Source organism: Plutella xylostella, chromosome 27 (genome assembly GCF_932276165.1).
Source record: "Plutella xylostella chromosome 27, ilPluXylo3.1, whole genome shotgun sequence".
Taxonomy (NCBI): Eukaryota; Metazoa; Arthropoda; class Insecta; order Lepidoptera; family Plutellidae; genus Plutella; species Plutella xylostella.
In genome coordinates, this window is record NC_064007.1 from 8,633,596 (window position 1) to 8,655,979 (window position 22,384).

The 22,384-nt window shown below is 38.9% G+C and overlaps 1 protein-coding gene across 1 annotated transcript in view; it reads left to right on the forward strand.

Annotated features, from left to right (window-relative positions):
- LOC105381569 (dual serine/threonine and tyrosine protein kinase) overlaps positions 1 to 20,869 on the forward strand; it is a 52,377-nt gene extending 31,508 nt beyond the window's left edge. Inside the window, exons 16-23 of the mRNA XM_048630769.1 lie at positions 1,099 to 1,217; positions 1,768 to 1,859; positions 2,204 to 2,336; positions 7,719 to 7,894; positions 10,728 to 10,827; positions 18,277 to 18,402; positions 18,738 to 18,823; positions 19,206 to 20,869. Of these exons, the coding sequence (XP_048486726.1) occupies positions 1,099 to 1,217; positions 1,768 to 1,859; positions 2,204 to 2,336; positions 7,719 to 7,894; positions 10,728 to 10,827; positions 18,277 to 18,402; positions 18,738 to 18,823; positions 19,206 to 19,444 (1,071 nt within the window). The 3' untranslated portion in view covers positions 19,445 to 20,869. The remainder of the gene's footprint in view (positions 1 to 1,098; positions 1,218 to 1,767; positions 1,860 to 2,203; positions 2,337 to 7,718; positions 7,895 to 10,727; positions 10,828 to 18,276; positions 18,403 to 18,737; positions 18,824 to 19,205) is intronic.
- Positions 20,870 to 22,384: the final 1,515 nt, after the last annotated feature.

A 22,384-nucleotide genomic window follows, 5' to 3' on the forward strand; every position in this document is an offset into this window, starting at 1 on the left:
ATATGGACCTTATGTCTGGTGCGTTAGGGTCTAGTGTGCCTTGTCCCGTGTGGCGCCGCCAGGTGGCGCTGCACACCGTACACTCGCTGTCTCCGCAGCGACTGGCTAGAGTCATCTCTGCACAGGTGAATATGGACCTTATGTCTGGTGCGTTAGGGTCTAGTGTGCCTTGACCCGTGTGGCGCCGCCAGGTGGCGCTGCACACCGTACACTCGCTGTCGCCTCAAAGACTCGCGCGAGTCATCTCTACACAGGTAATAAAAAAAAATATCTTATATCCAATTCCACGGGGAAAGACACCTGACACAAACAAAAACTACCCTTATCTAATAATCTAGTGATCGGGGCAATAGGGCTTATGTCTGGTGCGTTAGGGTCTAGTGTGCCTTGTCCCGTGTGGCGCCGCCAGGTGGCGCTGCACACCGTACACTCGCTGTCTCCGCAGCGACTGGCTAGAGTCATCTCTGCACAGGTAATAAAAAAAATTGATCTTATATGTATATCCCATTCCACGGGGAAAGACAGATGACACAAACAAAAACTACCCTTATTCGAATGTAATAAGGGTTCTGACAGATGTCTTTGTGGATGGGATAAGACATAATTATATATGTTCTGTGAGTTAGAGTGTAGTAGTGGATCATGATGGATAAGAGGTCAAAATCCTTTCTCTCACATTTAACACTCACCTCACCTCTGTGAATTTAGTAAGTTTTTTGTTGCTGAAGCCATAGCCAAGGCACGGAACCGAACCGATTTACAAATCATGATCAATACGGTGCCAAGATCCAGTATTTCACATGTAACACTCATCCTACTCAATGGGTTACAGTTGTTGAGAACCGGTGCTATGGACGAGCCTATGCTCAGTGTTGAGCCCAAACCCATTTTAGCAATTTTGCTTCAGACAGATCTTTATTTAAAGTTCTGTAGTATATTAGATACCATCATCATCACGACCCATTACGTCCCCACTGCTGGGGCACGGGTCTCCTTCCAATGAAGGAAGGGTTTAGGCCTAGTCCACCACGCTGGCCTAGTGCGGGTTGGTTGATGTTAGATATGACACAATAAATATAATTTCCTTTATCTCCCCAGATATTAGAGAGGCTAAGCTCAGCCCACGACCGCTACCAGTCGTCGCTTGCTTCGCTGCAGACTGCGCTCGCTGGCAGGTTACACCACACTGAGGACGTCAAGCTGGCCATACGGAAGAAGTGAGTGACTTTGACCCGCAGTTTGATCGATGTGAAGTGTGTATGAATGGATTTAGGGAGTTATCAGTGGGAATTTTCCAGCTATCGCCTTATACATAAAGTACACCGAGCATGTTGAGCGGAGCATACGAAAGAAGTTAGTAGCTTTAAATGTGGTGTAGTGTGTGTAAGAATGAATTTTTGGAGCTACCACCGGGCCTTGCCAATCACTACTTATCCTAAAATTACAGGGCTATGCCCTTTTTATTAGGCTACTCCCTAATAAAGGACATAGCCATAAGTCTCATAATTGTTTTGTGTGCAATAACGTGTAGCTACAAAATTATGTTACCTATAAAACTGTATGTACACACTGATTTGAAAATAAATTTTATTATTTATTTATTATTTACTTGTGTCAAATTTTTCACCGTTCTTGAGAGTTTGAAAGTGACAGCAACAGTCGTAAAATTAGCCATAAAGTTTTATATTTTTACCAAAATCCATTCCTAGAAACACTACACTTGTGCATCCCTTATAATTTTTCGTAATGTGATGTGTGTCGTTACAGATACGCGCCGAGCTTCGCGCGCCTGTGCCTCGAGAGCACGTCCATGTGTGATCTACTCATGTACGGGTCACCGGAACTGGGAAGAGAAATAGGTGAGTTTGTTACTACTTTACTAGCTATAGGTATTTTCTTTAATTTCTTATACTATTAAAATAATTGTGTTGTAAATCCAGGATAAAGTCCAGGCCTATCATCATAATTATCTTACTTGATGTACAGAGCGTTGCGAATTGAATGCAGAAACCCCTATCACACAACTCGTACAAAAGTTCTACAAGTGTCCGAAACACTTACGTGAAAAAATATCAACATGCATTGCATATTATCTAACAATCACAGACAGGCCAAACATTTTGTGAAGTTTTATTTGTTTCATAGCTATTCAGATATGACCTTGACTTTGACTTTCAATTTTACTTTACTCCCTTTTCCCCAGGGCGCGGTCAATACGGCGTAGTATACGCCCTCCGCGGCGGCTGGGCGGGGCGCGCGCCCGCGGCCGGTAAGTCGGTCCTACCGGCGGATGAGCGGCATTATCATGAGCTGGCCATGGAGTTCTTCTATACACGGTGAGTTTGATAACCAGGAGTAATATAGGCTAACGAATGGGGCTTCAATTTTATTGCACTATTTAGGCACTGAAACTAGAAATGAACGACAACAATCAAAGGGACCGCATCCTTAACCTTGAGATAATAGGCATCCCTGAACAATCAAATGAAAACCTAATGAACATTATATGTGCTTTGCTTAAAAAAGTTGATGACAATATCACTCCTGACGAAATTGAGCGAGCTCATAGAGTTACACCAAAAAATAAAGTTCAGGGACGTCCACGAGTGGTAATCGCCAAACTTAGATCTCGAATGCTGAAGGATACTATCATCTCGAAATCCCGTAAATTACAACTCACCACTAAAGACATCGGAATTCAAGGACAACCTAAACAGATTTTCATAAATGAACATTTGACTCAGTTCAATAAACTATTGCTAAAAAAATGCAAAGACACCGCAAAAATTAAAAAATACCAATTTGTATGGTCAAAAAACGGGTTAATTCGCATGAGGAAAAACGAGACAACTCCCGCATTATTGATCAAGGACGAAGAAGACCTTCTGAATTTACGCTAATATTTGCATATTTATTTCTTTCTCATTCACTAAAAAACATGTACTTGTATTTTGAAACACTATCAAGTTTGAAGGGCAAGAAAGCTATCTCAGGTATTTATGTCATACATAATAATATATTTTTCACTGACCACTCTAGACCGCTTCGTAATTCTACATCATCAACACTATTAAGCAACTACAAATTTAGGGTGCGAGATATACTGCATGTTGAACGTATGTGTATGTATTATATGTTTAATAAAAAATACTCCTATCTTTTATTGTCATCATTATCACTGTTATGTGGGATAGGTATAGTATCTGTTTATTGCTTTGTCACTTTTTGGACAACTATTTTTTATAAAGAATGTTTGTGTTATAAATGCCACCTTGTTGAAAGCACTTTATTCATATCATTGGAGCTCATAAACCACTTTCTATAACTTTATACATGGACATAATACAATACTCGTGATTGTATATTATATGGCTGTGTGTGAGTGGCGCGCACCTTTATATGTCGCATGGCCTATAATACTGCCCCTGCGTTCTGTAGCTGCGAGTCGATGTGTGACCGGTCTTCGCGTTAAGTTTTACTTCTACCGCCTTTTATTGAATCTATCCGACATTACGATAACAACTCAATATATATTGAAACTGCCTATGTATTATACTAATTTCATAGTTAAGTTCTTTAAACACAAAGTTATTAACATTTTACCGTCATACGTTCAAATACACACTAGCTATTGGGTATCTATTCGTAAATGTAAGTCAAGCCACTTTATTTATACGTATGTCACACGCAAATATCCGTTTATTTTAACACCAGTTTACTCAATTTACAGACTACTGTGGAGGTTCGATATTAGACGTTATCAACTTGACCATAGGGACATAGTTACCTACTACTTACTCATTGAACTCGTACAGTGCTTATCACTGTCCGTTATATTACCTTTCGCTATGTGTTATTCTATTTTAAATCATATTAACTTAATCAACTATTTACTTAAAATAATTATATTTTTTTAAATCTTAATGACAGAATATAGTAATTTAAACATATATTACCAAAACGTACGCGGCCTCCGGACTAAATGCCATAAATTTCGACAAAGCGTATTATGCAACACTTACGACTTCATTATAGTAACTGAATCATGGGCTCACGACGGAATATTAGATAGCGAATTATCCCCTAATACTTATGACGTATTCCGTCTGGATCGAGATTTAGTTAGGACCGGCAAGAGTACAGGCGGAGGGGTCATGATACTAGCTCGCAACTCGCTTGATGCGGTGCAGCGCCCGCTTCCAGGGCTGTTCAATGCCACCGCCTCTGCCGCCGCCGCCGCCGCCGCCGCCTCGATGCCTCCCACCGAGATGTTGTGGTTGACTGTACCTGCTCGCGCCGTGGCATCTACTGTTGATCTGCACATAGGAGTAATATACATACCGCCTGAAACACGCACTACGATGAACGATGTCAATAATCTTTTAAATTTCTTACATGCTTTATCAGACTCTTTTCCTAAGGATAATTATTTGCTATTAGGAGATTTTAACTTGCCTTGCTTGCAGTGGAGTGATAATGGTCCGATATACCTTAAAAGAGGGCCGATTGAAATACAAAACGCTGCGTCTCAACTTATTCAAGAAACTAATTTCATGGGGTTAACTCAATACAATACACTTACTAATCATGCATGCAACACCTTGGATCTAGCTTTTTCTAATTTACCATTAATCATCGAGAAATCACTTACACCATTTATTAAAGAAGACAAAGCTCATCCAGCATTTACTATTGAAGTACAAGATCTTTCCATAACTTCTTTAAAAGAGGTGCATGTACCAAAACCTAACTTTAGGAAAGGAGATTATGTTGCTATTAACGAATATTTAACAAAAATTGATTGGCTTACCGAATTAGGACCATGTTGTGTGGATGAAGCAGTGGATGTATTTTATCGGCACATTCTAATATGTATAAAAAAACACATTCCTTTGAAAACTAATAATTCTAAATTTCCCCCGTGGTATAGTCCGGCCTTGCTTAAAATAATGAAAGAAAAACTTAAAGTTCACAGACGATGGAAAAAGTTCGGCAATCCCAGGGATTACGATGAGTTTAAACTACTTCGCGCGAGGCAACTGCGTGTCCATAATCTCTGTTTCAAGAAATATACTTCGAACATCGAGAATTCTATTAAAGTGAACCCGGTTGCTTTCTGGTCCTACGTGAAATCACTTAGAGGGGGATCTAATTATCCTAAGGCTGTAACATATGGTGATAACAAATTTACGGATGGTCGTGATATTTGTAATGCCTTTAATAATTTTTTCCAGAGTGTTTTTGGTACTCCCATTGGAACTTTCGTTTCTCATAACTCAAGCTCAAACAACGACTGTCTTTCAGGTTTTAAGATCACTGAGTATGAAGTTGAAAAAGCCCTTTTTAACATTAACGAATTAAAGGGACCGGGAAGCGACGGAGTCCCACCTTTTTTCTGGCAACAATGTACGAAGTCGATTTCTTTCCCTATCACTCTAATTTTTAACCGCTCTTTACGTGAAGGGACGTTCCCAAAAAAGTGGAAAACTGCACAAATTGTACCAGTTCATAAAAAGGGGTCGAAAACCAAAGTTGAGCACTATAGGGGAATCTCAATACTAAATACCATGGGTAAATTATTTGAAAAACTTGTTTATGATGTCATATATCCTATTATAAGCAAGGGGATCTCAGATAAACAACACGGGTTCCTTCGCAGACGCTCGACTATTACTAATTTGGCAACTTTTCTGAACTATGTGATGGGTGCTATGGACGGTGGCGGGCAGGTTGACGTGATCTACACAGATTTTGAAAAGGCTTTCGATCGTGTGGATCATGTCATCCTGATCGTAAAACTACATAACCTCGGAATTCACGGAGATCTTCTACGTTGGATCAAATCTTACCTCACCAATAGATCTCAGGCAGTTGTTATTGGAGGATATCGGTCTGATTATGTTTCTATCCCTACAGGCGTCCCACAGGGATCTCATTTGGGCCCGCTTTTCTATTGTGCATACCTGTATGATATAACTGACTGTTTTAAATTCTCCAAACATCTTCTTTACGCAGATGACAAAAAAATATTTTTTAGGGTAACCAATGAACAAAACTGTGCCGCAATTCAAGCTGATCTGAACAGATTATGTAAATTTTACGAAAATAACAATATTACTGTAAATGCGAACAAATGTGAATGTATAAGTTTTACACGCAAGAGATCCCCTCTATATATCTATTACAATTACCATTTGAACGGTATAAATGTCAACCGGGTAAGAGTTATTCGAGATTTAGGTGTTTTACTAGACGAAAAAGTACTTTTTGATAAACATATAGACACAGTCACTAACAAAGCATACAAAAATTTAGGTTTTGTTTTACGTACCTGTCAACTTTTTAATGATCCGCACACAATAAAGATAGTTTATTATGCATATGTTCGCAGCATATTAGAATACGCCTGTCATATTTGGTCACCCCAATATGTTATATACAAAACACAACTGGAGCGTATACAAAAAATATTTATCAACCACCTAAACTATCGTGCTAGAAAACCCGTGGACGCGTACATAGATGGGTGCAGATTGCATGGACTGTTAACGCTAGAAGAACGCAGAACAGTGCTTGATATGTGCTTGCTGTATGACATCGTGCGAGGATTACTAGACTGTCCTGAGCTGGTAGGTAGCGTGGGATACCGAGTACCAGGCCGTCGCACCCGTCATACGCCTTTGTTTCACGTTCCATCTTGCTCCACTAATTATGCTGCTAATTCTGTACTCAACCGAATAACACAGACTTTCAACAAGAGATTCCGAAATATTGATATTTTTAACTGTTCTAAAATGTGTTTTAAAAAACAAATTATAGATATACTCACAAACAGATAATATCTATCCTACCCCTATCATTACCAATTCTAATTTAATTAATTAATTTAATGTATTAATTATACCTATATATTTATATGTATGTATTTGATAGTAAATTTTTACTTATCGTAAGTACTTATGTATGTATTGTAATTATGTATTATCTATTTAATATTTTTATAACAGTAATTTATATATACAACTTATATTTATTAGTATAATTAGTCTTAATTCCTATTTCTTACCCTATCCTTCTTCCCAAACACTACTCTGAGAAGCTAATCAATTTTACTTGATGAATGATGGTTTTATTGCCTTACAAACAAGATTTTAATTTTAACTTTAATTACGTAAGTACTATACTCACATCATTATGCAGTTAGTTGGACCTATTTAGTTACATTTAAGTTATCTAATTGATAAGATTATAGTTATGTTACTTATATATACCTAAGTTTTTTAAGCCTTTTTTGTGATCTGTCCCGATCTCGATATAGAATTTACTATAGTAATCTTACTGTGAATCCTATTATTAGCCTTACTGTTTTGTTTGTATTTAGCATTAATTTTTACAATGTAACGCTGTTGGATTTTCAATAAAAACTAAATAAAATAAATAAATAAAATTAGGGAATCGAGAAATAATTCTACAGAAACAGGCGGAAGCTACCGCATCTGTTCAATATGCGTAGCGATGAATATGCAGATATGACTGTGAAACGTGCTGTCTTAAATACGGATCTCGCTTCTCAGCCTCCTCCTGTTATAAATACGGATTTTAAATGTTAGGGGCATCTTCTTCCTTTTACGAATTTTGATAGATAACAAATCTTCCTTGTCATTTGTCTCCTCCCAAGTACTATGATTTATTCAACTACGTAACTATTTATGTTCCAGCTCAATCCCCCCGCACCCGCGCATAGTCCGAGTCTACGGCTCCATAGTCTCATCTACATCCTGCGGTCCAACAGTACTATTGATCTCGGAGCGCAAGACGCGAGATCTGCACGCGGCCGTGCGCGCCGCGCTGCCGGAGGCTACACGGATGAGGATAGCGCTGGACATCGTAGAAGGTAAGAGAGACATGCTTGCAGCACGGGTTCTTGAAAGATGTAGATAAACGGCAATATAGCGAGATTAAATATAAATACGGCGCTTATTGGGACTGGCCTTTAGCGAATTTATCGACAGTGATAAATGTTACTATATCGAGGATGGTCATAATTAGCGCGCTTATTAATGTAACGCGCATTAAGCGTATTTATCGACAGTTATAAATGTAACTATAACGCGATTCGCCATAAATATGACGCTTATTAGTGGAACGCCCATTAAGCGACGTAAAAACGGGATTTGACAACATGGGTTGACGTCGATAAACTCGTTTCACTAATTATACCGCTGTATATATAGCGATATAATGTCGTTTATCTACGTCGATAAAGGATCTTGATCACAGCTTATTTATATCGAATCGCGATATAATAGCGTTTATCTCCGTCGATCCCGTCTAGCCACCTCCTAGCATCTAGCTGCAGCACTGTAGAGCCCGTCTATCATCATCATCACCAGCCCAGTCCGGCTCCACAGCCCCCCCCCCCCCGTGCTGCTGGTCTCGGAGCGCAAGACGCGAGATCTGCACGAGCACACGCGGGGGAGGGGAGCAACGGACATCGTAGAAGGTTAGAGAGACAGCACGGTGTCTTTATCGATGTAGATAAATGTGACTATATCGCGATTGGCGATAAATATAGCGTTTTTTTATAGCACGCGCAATAAGCAATTTTATGACCGCGCAGCATGGGTCGGCTATGGACGTCGATAAACATCGCTTTATCGCGATTGGTCATAACTACGACGATTATAATAAACGCGCATTAAGCGACCTAAAAACGGACCGGATAGCATGGGTCCTTTATCGACGTCGATAAATTCGTTTCACTAATTATACCGCTGTATTTACGGCTGCAGCGCTGCAGCCGCGCTGCTTCCGCGCGACAATTAGCGACTTATTTGAAGGCGCCCTAAATACGGCGCTTATTAATGGGACGCGTATTAAGCGACCTAAAAACGTACCGGACAGCATGGGTCCGTTATCGACGTCGATAAACTCGTTTAGAGCGCGTTCCGTCTATCTACGTCGATAACCAACCCGTCTAGCCACAACGTAGCATCAATCTGTAGCAAATCGCGATATACTGTTGTTTATCTACGTCGATAAAGGAACCAGATCACTGCTTATTCAAAGCGAATCGCGATATAATAGCGTTTATCTACGTCGATCCCGTCTAGCCACCTCCTAGCGTGTGCAATGTAGTTAAACAATGTAAAATGTTCATGTATGCAGACGATACGTGCTTACTATGCGCCCACAATGACTTAGATGTTATCCAAAAGTGCATACAAACTGACCTTGAGAACATTGTCAAATGGTCACATGATAATGGCATTATCATTAATCTATCTAAAACTAAATGTATGCACATCTGTTCGCCATATAATAGACCTAAAATAAATAAACTACAAATAATTGGGCATTCTTATGAATGCTTACATCGAAACGGTTTGAATTGTAACTGTTCAGAAATTGAATTTGTAAATCAGTACAAGTACCTGGGACTTATAATAGATAAAAATATGTCATGGAAATCACATATAAATAATGTATGTTCAAAGCTAAGATCTGTATTATGTAAGTTGTATCATCTGCGGGGCGTAGTGAACAGAGCTACCATGTACTCTGTTTACTACGCACTCGCAGAGTCGATAATATCATACGGTTTGAGTAGTTATGGGTGCACCTTCCAAAGTTACTTAGATCAAATAAATGCTATACAGAAAAGGCTTATAAAATTATTGGTTGATAATAAAACAAAGAAAAAATGCCGCCCTGACTATGATAAACTATATGGTACATGTAAAATATTACCTGTCCAAGAAAAAGTTAAGTTGTCCATTATGTTAGAGGAATACAATAGCAGTGAGTTTAAAACCCCCATTTCACATTGCAAGAAAAGTTGTCAACAAAAAGTTGTATGTACCCAAAATATGTAATTACTACGGTTCACGGACCCGAAAGTATTTGGTACCAAAGATTCTTAATGATCTTCCAGACGATGTAAGAAACAATACCTTTACTAAACCTGTATTTAAGAAGAAAGTTATAGTATCCTTATTAGATTCTTTTGTAGCAAAGAAAAACTGAGAAAGTGTATTAAAGTGTGTTAAAGCTATACCTAAACATGTACATGTATGCCTCTGTTTGTATACCTAGTAATTTAAGTCTGCATACAAATTAAATTTAATAAAATTATATATAGTAGGTACCTATAAACCTAGCTGTATAGTAAGGGAGCGGTTGCTGCGATCAACAATCTAATAACCCGATACAAGTTTATATAGATTAGTAAACATAATACATATGTGCCAATGAACTCCAGCGTAGTTTGTTTGTGGATTGCAGAAATCGGTTCTATTATGTCCTATTATAAGTACCTACTTAGTTAAGTTCTACCTATGAGTGAGAGCCTAACTGCCAATAAACTGCTTTGCAGTTTGGCGGTGTGTACTGTCATTTAAATTTGTGTTTCTTATGAATAAATAAATAAACTGTTAAACTGTTAAAAACCTGTAGCACACTAGAGCCCGTCCATCATCATCATCATCACCAGCCCAGTCCGGCTCCACAGTCCCCCCCCCCCCGTGCTGCTGGTCTCGGAGCGCAAGACCCGCGACGTCCCACCGCCAGCATATGATTGGGAACCAGCTAAGTATAATTATCAATCCGTAACCGTTCTGGACATAGTTCTGATAGTTGTCACCCAAGGAAAGCCACAAAACTCTATCCTCGACCTTCATCTAATGTTGTCATATGTCGTATATTTAAACAAGTATAATTGTCAACAGGCATACGCTACCTGCACTCCCTGGGGCTCGTGCATCGCGACATAAAGATGAAGAACGTGCTACTGGACCAGCACGACCGAGCGTCTTTGACGGATCTCGGGTTAGTATATATTGATGGGATTTTATTGCCGATGTAACAAAATCTTGAGTCTTTAAACATCGAAAATGTGGGACATTGTAGGGTTCGTAGTCGGGGAGATGAGTGAAACCAATGAGCTCCAATAAGATACTGATTTATTAAGGCTATAGTGAGTAATCATCATACCTAACTTAACTATAGATACTTACTAATCTATACCTACACTACATCTTCCCCGAGGGGTTAAAATAAAATAAAATAAACATATTTTGTTTTATTTCATAACTAAGGTTGGTACCAAACTTACTTAGTAATACAATAATTGCTATCATATAAATGTTATTATTATCTTATCTCTAAGTGTACATAATACGTATATATCTAAGATTACATAATATAAGGTTTAGTTCGATTTTTGTGTACAATCTCTTCTTTACCATTCCTTAATATCTTAACATTACATCCTAGATCCTCTAAAATTATAAATGGTCCAAGGTAAATACTTGAAAACTTATCACCTACTTCATTTCTTAAGAGTAAATAAGTGCCTTTCTTATACATTACAGGCTTTAAATATTGGTCATATTTACACTCGCGAGCAACCAAATCGACTCAAGCCTTCACGGCGCACATATACATTGATTTTCCTAAAACGATAAATGGTAAATATAAAAGTGATATGTCATTCGAAAGCTGAAGAATTAGGCTTTCAATTAAGATCAATACCATAAAAAAAAACTAAGCGCAGATTTAATGACGCATTTTAATTGCCCGTCAGTGTTAATTACCTCATTAGGAATCCACGCCTTGCGCTACCTGATCCCGCTATAAAACCTTTCCACATCCGGTGTACCTTATCAGTCGCTTGTTGCAAGTTGACCGGTACACATCTCGTTGCATTGTATTCCTTGTTTTCGCAAACCCATGGATACCACACCAGAAGAAGCTGCTCAAGTTGTTGCCTTGCTGCAACAAGGGTTAAGTCAGCGAGCAGTCGCTGCCCAGCTCCACTTGAGCCAGTCTGCTGTATCCCGAGTATACAGACGGTTCCAAGAGACTGGTGCCTTCAATCGAAGACCAAGAACGGGCCGCCACCGCTGCACTTCAGAGAGAGACGACCGCTTCATTGTCTCAACCTCGCTGCGCAATCGACACCTTACGGGCGTTGATGTGCAGCAAGAACTGAGACGTGTACGACAAGTGGCTGTCAGCGAGTGGACAGTGAGAAGACGCTTGAAGGAAGCCAACTTGACACCAAAAAGACCTGCATCAGGCCCCAAATTGACTGCAGGCCACCGACAAGCGCGTCTTCAGTTTGCTCGAGAGCATCTCGATTGGAGCATTGCGCAATGGCGGTCGGTCCTGTTTACTGATGAGTGCAGAGTGTGTCTGCATGGCAGTGACAGGAGAGGCCGGGTCTACCGGCGTCCGGGGGAACGATTTGCCCAATGTTGTTTCGCTGAAACAGTAGCATATGGCGGCGGTTCCTGCATGATGTGGGCTGGTATTTCTCTAGAGGGAAAAACCGCACTTGTTTTCGTGCCTGGAGGCGGCCGAGGAGGCGGGTTAACAGCTGATCGGTACATCACCGACATTCTACTCGGTCATGTTGTGCCCTATGCAGAATTTGTCGGTGAAGACTTCGTGCTAATGCACGACAATGCCCGCTGCCACACGGCACGAGTCAGTCGGCAGTTTCTGAGAGAGAAGGAATTGCGCACGATGGACTGGCCTGCGCTCAGTCCTGACCTGAATCCCATCGAACACTTATGGGACGAGCTCAAAAGAAGAGTTCGGGCCAGGAATCCAGTCCCTGCAAGCGTGGACGAGCTGAAGACAGCTTTATTAGAGGAGTGGGACGGCATTCCTCAGGAAACTGTCAAAAAGTTGATAAGGTCTATGAGAAACAGGCTGCAGGCTGTAATTAGGGCAAGAGGGGGCAATACAAAGTATTGATTTAAATAAATAAATTTTTATCTTAACATTTTTTGTTTAATTTGTATAATACGATACCCATACCCTTTTTTCCTAAATTCCCGTTTTTCCTACAATTGCGTTCAGACATCATTTATTTCAAAAATGATGAATGGATTTCAATAATAATGATATCAAATTAAAGCTGACATCTTAAGCTTTTAAATGACATATCATTTTTATTATTTCTATTCATAATTTTACTTGTATTAATGTATGTTTGCGCCGTCAAGGCTTGAGTCGATTTGGTTGCTCGCGAGTGTAGTTTTACGCTTTAATTTTCCATGTAGTAAATTGTTTTTAGCGTCGCGTTGAGCCATTTGCAAGCGATATTTAAATTCAAGAGGATAATTATCGTAGTTGTACAAGGGATCCACTGTACTATTTAAATTATTAGGAAGTTGACATGTCTTACCGAACACTAGCTCATGCGGAGTGTACTTGGTCTCGCTGTGCACCGTGTTGTTGTACGTGAAGCACCAGTACGGCAGCCAGCCGGCCCAGGCGCCGGGCTTGTTCTCGCAGCTGATCCGCAGGAACGCGCCCATCGCCTTGTGCGTGTTCTCCAGCGCGCCGATAGATTCGTGGTGGTAAGCGGTAGACGTCAGCTGATTAATTTTAAGGAGACTACATACCTGTTTCATTGTATTCGATAAAAATTCGGTTCCTCTGTCCGTAGCAATTTCCCGGGGTATCCCAAATTTTAGAATAAAATTATCTACGAATGCTTTTGCTACGCTATTTGCATCTTTTGTGTATAATGGATACGCCTCTATGAACTTAGATAGCTCGCATTGCAACGTAAGCACGTAGCAGTAGCCGCTCGCGTCCTTAGGAAGCGGTCCTACTATGTCTAAATAGACTTTTTCAAACGCGTAATTAGACGTTGATGTAATTTCCATAGGCTGTTTTGTTTTTAGGCTATACTTTTGTTTCTGACATTTATCACATTTTGAAACAAACTCTGTGACATCTTTTTCCATACTAGGCCAAAAATAAAACTTCTTAATGTTGCCTATCATTCGCCTAATGCCCACGTGGCCACTCGAGGGCAAGAGGTGAAAATCGTTGATTATGACGCGCCTATCGTCTATATTATTTATTCTCTGAATACCTCTCAATACACATATACGTGGTCCGGACCATTGTGATTGCGCCTTTATCTCGTTGATTAACCCAGCTATAAATTCGTTATTCATATTATCTTTTACTATATAGAGCTCGTTTACTTTTAAAGTATGACATAATTTGGACAAATCTCTCACCAATCCGTCTCGCGTTATTGATGATCGAGATGAGCCATTCATACATATACTCGATTTACTGGGTACATACACAAAATATTTTGACCTTAGGCTTACTAAACCGTCATTTTCGTAATTATTCATTGACCTATTATTAATAAGACGTAATTCCACCTTATTTATCGGTTTTTTAATTATTTCTACTACTCTTGGTTGATCAGGCCTCGAGTTTGTAGGACAATTATCGACCGACAAAGATGGGGAAGTATCTTGCACTAGCTGGCCAGCCCGCGCTCTGGCCTGCCCTCTCGTCATTACGTTCACTACATGTTCATTCAACTGTTTCAATTCCTCTGACGTCATACTAATTCGCGATAAGGCGTCCGCCGCCGCATTACTACTGCCTTTTATGTATTCGATGGTAAAGTTATACTCCTCTAGTTGCAACCTAAATTTTAATAGCCTACTGGATGGGTCTCGCATACCGAATAAATATACCAATGGTCTGTGGTCCGTTTGAATTTTAAATTTTCTTCCGAATAAATAGGGTCTGAAATATTTTACACTCCATACTATTGCCAAAAGTTCTTTTTCAATTACCGGATAATTTCTCTCGGCTTTATTTAAACTCCTACTCGCGTAAGCTACCGGTCGGCCGTCTTTGTTGCACAGCACGGACCCTACGGCTTGGCCGGAAGCGTCGGTTTGTAATAGAAATTCGTTGTTTTCTGAAAAATCTGGGTACTGCAAGACTGGTGGTTTAATTAATGCTGATTTTAAATTTTGAAATGAATCTTCACACTGTTTTGTCCATTCAAAGGGAACATTTTTACAAGATAGCCTATTTAAATGATACGCTCTTTCCGCAAAATTGGGTATGAACTTACGGTAGTAGTTGGCGAATGCTACGAAACGCTTTACTTCGTCAGAATTTAGGGGTCGCGGATAATTTTCTAAAACCTTAGTTTTCTCCGGGTCGGGGGAGATACCTTTCTCAGACACCACGTGACCAAGATATAAAATTTCTTTCTTTAAAAATGTGCATTTTGCCGGATTTAATTTTAAATTAACTTCACGAAGTCTAGACAATACGTCCATTAAATTTTTGTTGTGGGATTCCAAATTACGCCCGTATACCACTAAGTCATCTTGGTAGACCAAACACTGTTCATAGTTTAATCCTGACATAGCGACAGTGATCATCCTAGAAAAAGCATTTGGGCTTGTTTTAAGGCCCATAGGTAACCTTGTCATTTGATACTGTTTTTTACTTGTGAAGGCGGTGTACGGTCTGCTTTCTTTATTTAAATTAATTTGGTAAAATCCTTGGTAAAGATCACAGTGGCTAAAATATACCGCACCCGATAAGGAATCCAAAATATCTGAAATATTAGGCAGCGGGAACTTGTCATCTTGAATTTGATTATTAAGTTTGCGATAGTCTATCACTACGCGCCACTTTTTTATACCTAATTTATCTACTTTTTTCGGCACAAGCAATAGCGGACTAGACCACGCGCTCCTTGTCTCCTCTATTATTCCGTCGTTCAGCATATCTTTAATTTGCCTATCGATTTCTTTTTTCTGAGTTTCCGGAATCCTATACGGTTTTACATAAACAGGTGTATAGTGGGGTTTTAGGTCTATTGACTGTTCATACAATGAAGTGGTAGTCAGTTTGTCGCCAGGAAGATGAAAAACGTCGGGAAATTTTGCGCATATATTTTCAATTGACTTCTGTTCTTCAGTATTTAAGTTATCTAATTTGAGCATCGAAAACAATCTTTTTACCCTGTCTGAATTAATGTTTGATTTAGAAAACTGACATACATAATAATCAGATAATTTCGTTACGTGTAAATTGAAATAGTTTAAGTTGACGTCACTATCCCTGATGTTAATGAATTTTACTGGTATCTTATTATTTTGTGGTTTGACTATAGTATTGGCCACATACACACCATGGCATAATTCTTGTGAATTAACCACGCACTCTTCCACCACACTTGTATCTAAGTATCGAATAACTTCGCTTCGAGCTGGTATAGTAATGTAAGATTGCTGGTTCTGGTTAAAATAGTTCATTGGTAATGACACTAAACAGTCCTTGTCGGAATATAATTTAATCGAGTTAATTTCAAAATCTAATATAGCTCGGTGCTTTTTGAGAAAATCCTGACCTAAAATTCCTTGTGTTTTACATGGCAATGTTTGAAAAACATAGAATTTATGCCAAAAATTGTTGTTACCATGATTTAATTTTAAATATACATATCCCTCAGATGTTGTAGATCCGCCTATTCCGTTTATACACAGCCTCTCCTTATGGAATGGAATCTGTAAACTATTAATTATACTCTGTCTAATTACGGATATGGATGCGCCGGTGTCGACTAACCAGTCACAGTTATGGTTGTGTAAATCAAGTCGGACTTTGTTTAAACTATTGCATACATTTATGTATTCAGGTCCGAAAAAAATGATTCAGCGACTCTATATTTGGGTCGTCCGGCGCCGGCTCGCTCTGCGGCGCGCACACGTTCACCGCGCCACGTGACGAGTTTCCTCGAAACCCGTTGAATCTGCCTCTTTGGAAGCTGCGTCCTCGGTACATTTGTGGAGCCCACTGTCTGCCTTCAGGGGGGTTCCTATAATATTGAGAGGACTTACCTCTAAAATAACGTTGAGGTCCGCGCTGGCCTCTCGGTCCTCTGTGGGCCCGCTGGGGGAAGTGCTGCCTGCGAGGTTGACGATACATGCCCATCACCTCCGCAGCTCCCGCGAGAGACGAAGAAGTCTCCTCCTCATGCGCCGCTTGCACTGCATCCTTTAATGAGCTGTAATCACGCGCAGCTATAATGGTGCTCAGCCTACGGTTTCGAAGGCCGTCGGAAAACCTTTTAATGGCTATTTTCTCGTTTAAGGGCCGTAATATGTTATAACTATCCGAGTTTCCGTCGGCCTGCGAGATCGTGAGGTCAACAAACATTTCGGTGAGGTCCTTGCCAAAATCAGCTATTGTTTTATCATTTTGTTTTGCGTACTGCAACTTAGTGTGGATGGCAGTAGCTGATTTTTTCGGCAATAACTGTACGCGCATATCCCTTGTCAACTCTTCAATGGTGCTGTAGGAAGATGAAAGTTTAAGTTTGCCCATATTAGATAGTCTGGTACTTAGTACAAAAGAAATCAATTTAGTTTTAGAATTTTCGTCCAAAATTGAGCCATAATATTCTATACCATTTATTAATTCTTTTAAATTCTCATCGGTCATCACCGGCAAAAGGGTCAACGCGACCTTCAAATCGAATTTCTCCATTGTTACGGGAATTTCCTCGTACTGATCACTACCTGAGTCAGAACTTCTGGGAGTAGTACCACACAACTTCTTAATTTCTAAATATAAAAAGTTAAATTTTTCACAATATTTTTGGATTAATTGTCTTTCTGATTGAGATAATGAATGGATTACCTTACTTATACGATCTACAAAAATATCATATTTTTTAGCTAAATTCTCAGCTTCTTCTAAACGTTTTAAATATTCTCCATCACTTATAGCGCACGCCCGTGTCGCCCGTATATGGCAGGGTCGCCATGTAGGGTTCGTAGTCGGGGAGATGAGTGAAACCAATGAGCTCCAATAAGATACTGATTTATTAAGGCTATAGTGAGTAATCATCATACCTAACTTAACTATAGATACTTACTAATCTATACCTACACTACAACATTTTCATAGTGGGTAATACTACCCAAAAGAAAGCAGAGCCTGTAAAATTGGTATTGGACTTGTCGCCAGCTACCAATCCGCGGATTGGCGCGCCCTTTTGGGGGGGGACCTTTACTGTAGTCATGGGCAACACATCAGTATTATGTTTCATCAATGGCTGCTCTGGAGGGTCATGGCGCCATAGAGATTTCATTCTCCTTCGAACTCTGTTGTAAATTAACAATACGGTCTATTATTATTATTATTAAGTCTTTATTGCACATAAAATTAGGTTTAAAATATTGTACAAAGGCGAACTAAATGCTACTAGGCATTCTCTACCAGTTAACCTTTGGTGATGTCGATAAAGTGATTGGTAGATAGAGCGATAGGCTAAGAGGAGAGAAGTTTATAAATATAAAAATCAAGACACAGAGATATATTTACTTATGGACTAACTATGGATAACTATACATATAAATTCCTATGAATTCGGTATCCCACTTCAAGTACCTACAGTCCTATAATTCTTCCTCACAGATTCTGCGCAGCGGAAGCCCTAATGTCCGGGTCGGTGGTGGGCACGCCGGTGCACATGGCGCCCGAGCTGCTGGCCGGGGACTACGCCGCCGCCGTCGACGTCTACGCCTTCGGGATACTGTTCTGGTGAGTGTGTAGTGTACAGGGTGTTGAAAGAGGCTCAGGGGGTAATGCTGAACTACTTTTGTTCTATGACTTTTGGAAATCTTTTCATGTAGAATATGTAGAAACTTTCTTGGTCACGTCACTTTTACTATGGTAGTAAAAAAAATCACGAATTTCTAACAAAAGTTGTTTAGAATGACGGGCCTAATCATCCCTTTTCTGTTAGTATAGTTCCGATGGTAGTAATTTATTTCTAGGATGTAGAACTCATTCATTTATTGATTTCTTCAATAGTATAAAATATGAGCATTACCATATATGAGAACATTGATCAAACAAATACCTTTTATCCGCAGGTACCTGTGCGCGGGCAGCGTGAAGCTGCCGTCGGCCTTCGAGGTGTTCCAGAACAAGGAGCAGCTGTGGAGCAAAGTCAGGAAAGGTAATTAACACATTGAGTAACTTTATATGTTTGAAATTCAAGAATTCCTTATAAACCAGATGGTCCCATTCAGGTCATGAGACTACATAGTATAAGGCGTGCCGAAAGAGAAACGATATGAAAATGGCGGACTACCTCATGCTATCTCGCTCTTTCGTATGCTACTCGTAGATATCTCAATACTCCGTCCTATTTCTTCCATTAATGGATCTACCGCCGTTTTCTTTGTTTGTCTATGTGCCTAATATATCATTTTTTTCCATAAATTTTCACACAGAAAAAATTACAACAATTTATTCGACATCCTGACAACAGTACCTGTACAGTATAATCAGAGAGCACACTCTATTATCTAACACACTGTATACCCTTATACCCCCAGGTCTCCGTCCAGAACGCCTACCCCACTTCACGGACGCGTGCTGGGAGGTGATGCAGTCCTGCTGGCACCCCGAGCCCACCCAGCGGGCGCTACTAGGAGACATACAGCCGAAGCTCCAGAACATTCTAGAACAATCTCTCACAGAGCAGGGAGATAGGCGGCCCGTGGAGATGAGGGTGGACACTGATAGTGATGATAGTCTGGATATGACTGGGTTAGATCGGCATGGTTTTGTGTAGGACTTGGAAAGATAATAATATGCTGAAATAGTGTTGGAGATGTTTTCGAGTAAGATGCAAGATATGATTTGTTATGGTATTGCAAAACTATAGATGGGGTATGAAATGTGAATTTATGATTTTTGTGTGAGTCTTTATTTTGCTATATGAACTGGAACATTTCTTATGTAAAGATTTACGTGACACTGTTTCCCTGAAAATCCTCTGTATTCGTTCCAAAGGTAGTCACGAATTTCTCAATGTTTTTCACCTTTCCTACTATCTCATCTCATTGGGGACTATTCTAAAACTGCCAAATGAAAACTTGCTGTCGAAACCTGTATGAAAACCGGTGAATGCTTATATAGGGTGATGAATAAAATGTTCATACCTAATGATAAAATATTATGTTGTTCATGAATATAATAATATGAAATAGGTACTATGTACATTTATATGAAGACTGTTTGAAAGGTAACTGTGATTATTTGAATAAAGGTAGGGCATTAGCTTATATGCCGTAATGTGTTATGATATGATGTTTATTATAAATATATTATGAGATTAATGTATAAAAGTCGAATTGCACGTCTCTTCTTATCTTGTAGAGATCAAATTATTAATACATTAGCTACGTTATATTTAAGAGTGCTCGAAATAATTATTTTTAAATACATTGTATAATATATAAAAACATCAACATATGGTACAGTCCGCCTGACAGTTATCTGACCCCTGCAGACACAATTCTTTATTAATCATTACCTAAACTTAAAAAGGAAATTCTATGATTTTTATGGTTATCGTTCATAAATTACGAGCAATGAACTTTCAGCCAAGTTTGGCCTAAAATCTATGTGTGTCTCTCTCTGTCAGTATGCTGTAAAAGTAAGGCAACAATAGATTTAAGGTCTACTTTAGTTTTAAGTTCCTATGAAGTGTACGGTGCAACGCAGAGTTTTATAACTTTTCTACAAAAACTAAAATGTGAACTAAATGGTACATTTTAAATAAGAATCCATCCTATTTGTCGTAATATCTTTTAGTCTCTCGTTAAAATAATGTTGGGTAAATTTTATCGCCTTATTTACTATCTGGATTGCTATCTCATTTAAAATGAAGTCATTAAAAATATTACTTATATTAGAAGCGTATTTAAAATACTGTGATGCAAAAAAAATGTTATGGTATGTTTTAAAATCTAGTCTATTTCACACAATTTTGTAAAAAACTTGAACTGTCTGTTAAAATATGCCCCAACAAAATTAAGTTAAGTACTCACTTTTCTATAATTTCACAATATCTTAATCTATTCTAAATAATTACCGCATTTTTTAATTATTTTAAAATCTATTCTTTGTGAAAGAATGATTTTCTCTTGTTTAAAAGTATAAATGTAATGTAATATTTTACGTTGAATAAAGATAATGTGTGCTATTTTCTATTCAAGTACTTTTTCTTTTTTACTACCTACCAAAAAACGTTGTCTACTATTTGCAGTTCTGATTTACGGCCCTAAAGGGTCTTCCTGAAGTGGTCAATGCTAAAAAACTACATAAGTACCTATATCCTTTTTAATTTTGTACCTCAGAAGTATGGAGTAAAAAGCCTTTTTTTGAAAGCTTTTTTTTACACTTGTGTAATAGAGCTTATTTAATTCTCGTGATAATAGGTAAAACTCAAAGATTTTTCTTAAATAGTGGATTTATTACTAAATATCTATGAGGTACAGAAATAAAAGTAGCATTTCAATATTGCAGCCTACTCTGATCAGCCACGCTAGTCCGACCTCCAACAATCCAAGCTCCGTTGTTTTTCGTTTTCACCTGTCAAACTTCAGTGTTTGCCGGGAACAAACAGTCGCCGGGGCAAATAACACGGGACCTTATCTAACTAAATCCTGCACTCGTGCCAGTCGAAATCCACCCTTGACTGGAGGGTGTAGGGTTCAATAACAGTGTGGTGTTAAGATGGTGTAATAGGGCCGTGAAGACGCTATCCTAAACAAACAAAGGGAATTGCCTTCGATTGTGATGTTAAGAAGTACTCTAAATGCCTGAGTTCTTGTCTCGAGTAGGAAGGTAAGTAGGCACTTGTGTAGAATAATGTGATGAGTTTTTCGCTGGAAAAATTATGTCGGTAAGTACATAGTACTTATCTACTTGATATCAAACTGAAGGGCTCTTTTGTTTCAACTTTTGTCAAGGACACTAGCTTTTAATTGAAATAAACGCTCTGGGAACAGGTCAGAGCAGACACGTAAATATACGCCATACTTATTACCTTAAACCTTCGTTTACCACTCTAGCGGTCAAGGTACCTACGCCACGACATATTCACACTTCAACCTACAATATGTAGGGTAACGTAACGTACCTAGGGACATTTTCGACTACCCCAACTTTGAATGAAGCTATCGCAGCGTACAACTAAGATATTAATGTGAAATTTTCTTTATTCGGTAGGATATATAATCTATTATCACTAGTATTTGTGCTAAAGCTTTAGTGTGGCCAGATTTTATTAAATTAAGATAAAAGTAAAAAGGTTTGTTTTGACCCAAGGTACGTTACACGTTTGTACCTTGGGACACTGTTTCCTATAGCTTTTTACTATGGAAAATGCAAACTTCTAAATAACGCCTTATATCTCTGTTCTTATTGATTTACTGCATCTCTCTTCTGTCTAGTTTCACTCTGGCACTAATAAGAACAGATATATAAGGCGTTATTTAGATGTTTGCATTTTCCATAGTACAAAGCCATAGGAAACAGTGTCCCAAGGTACAAATTTAATCGTGTCCCAAGGTACAAAAAAGCTATATTTAACCAAAATTTAAATATCTTTATTTTTAATTAATAGGAATCTTTCAGATAATTGCCATGTCATAAAATTAAATAACTGAAAAGTTATACGTGACATCCATGTCTTTATTTTGAGCATGCCTCAATGAGATAAAGC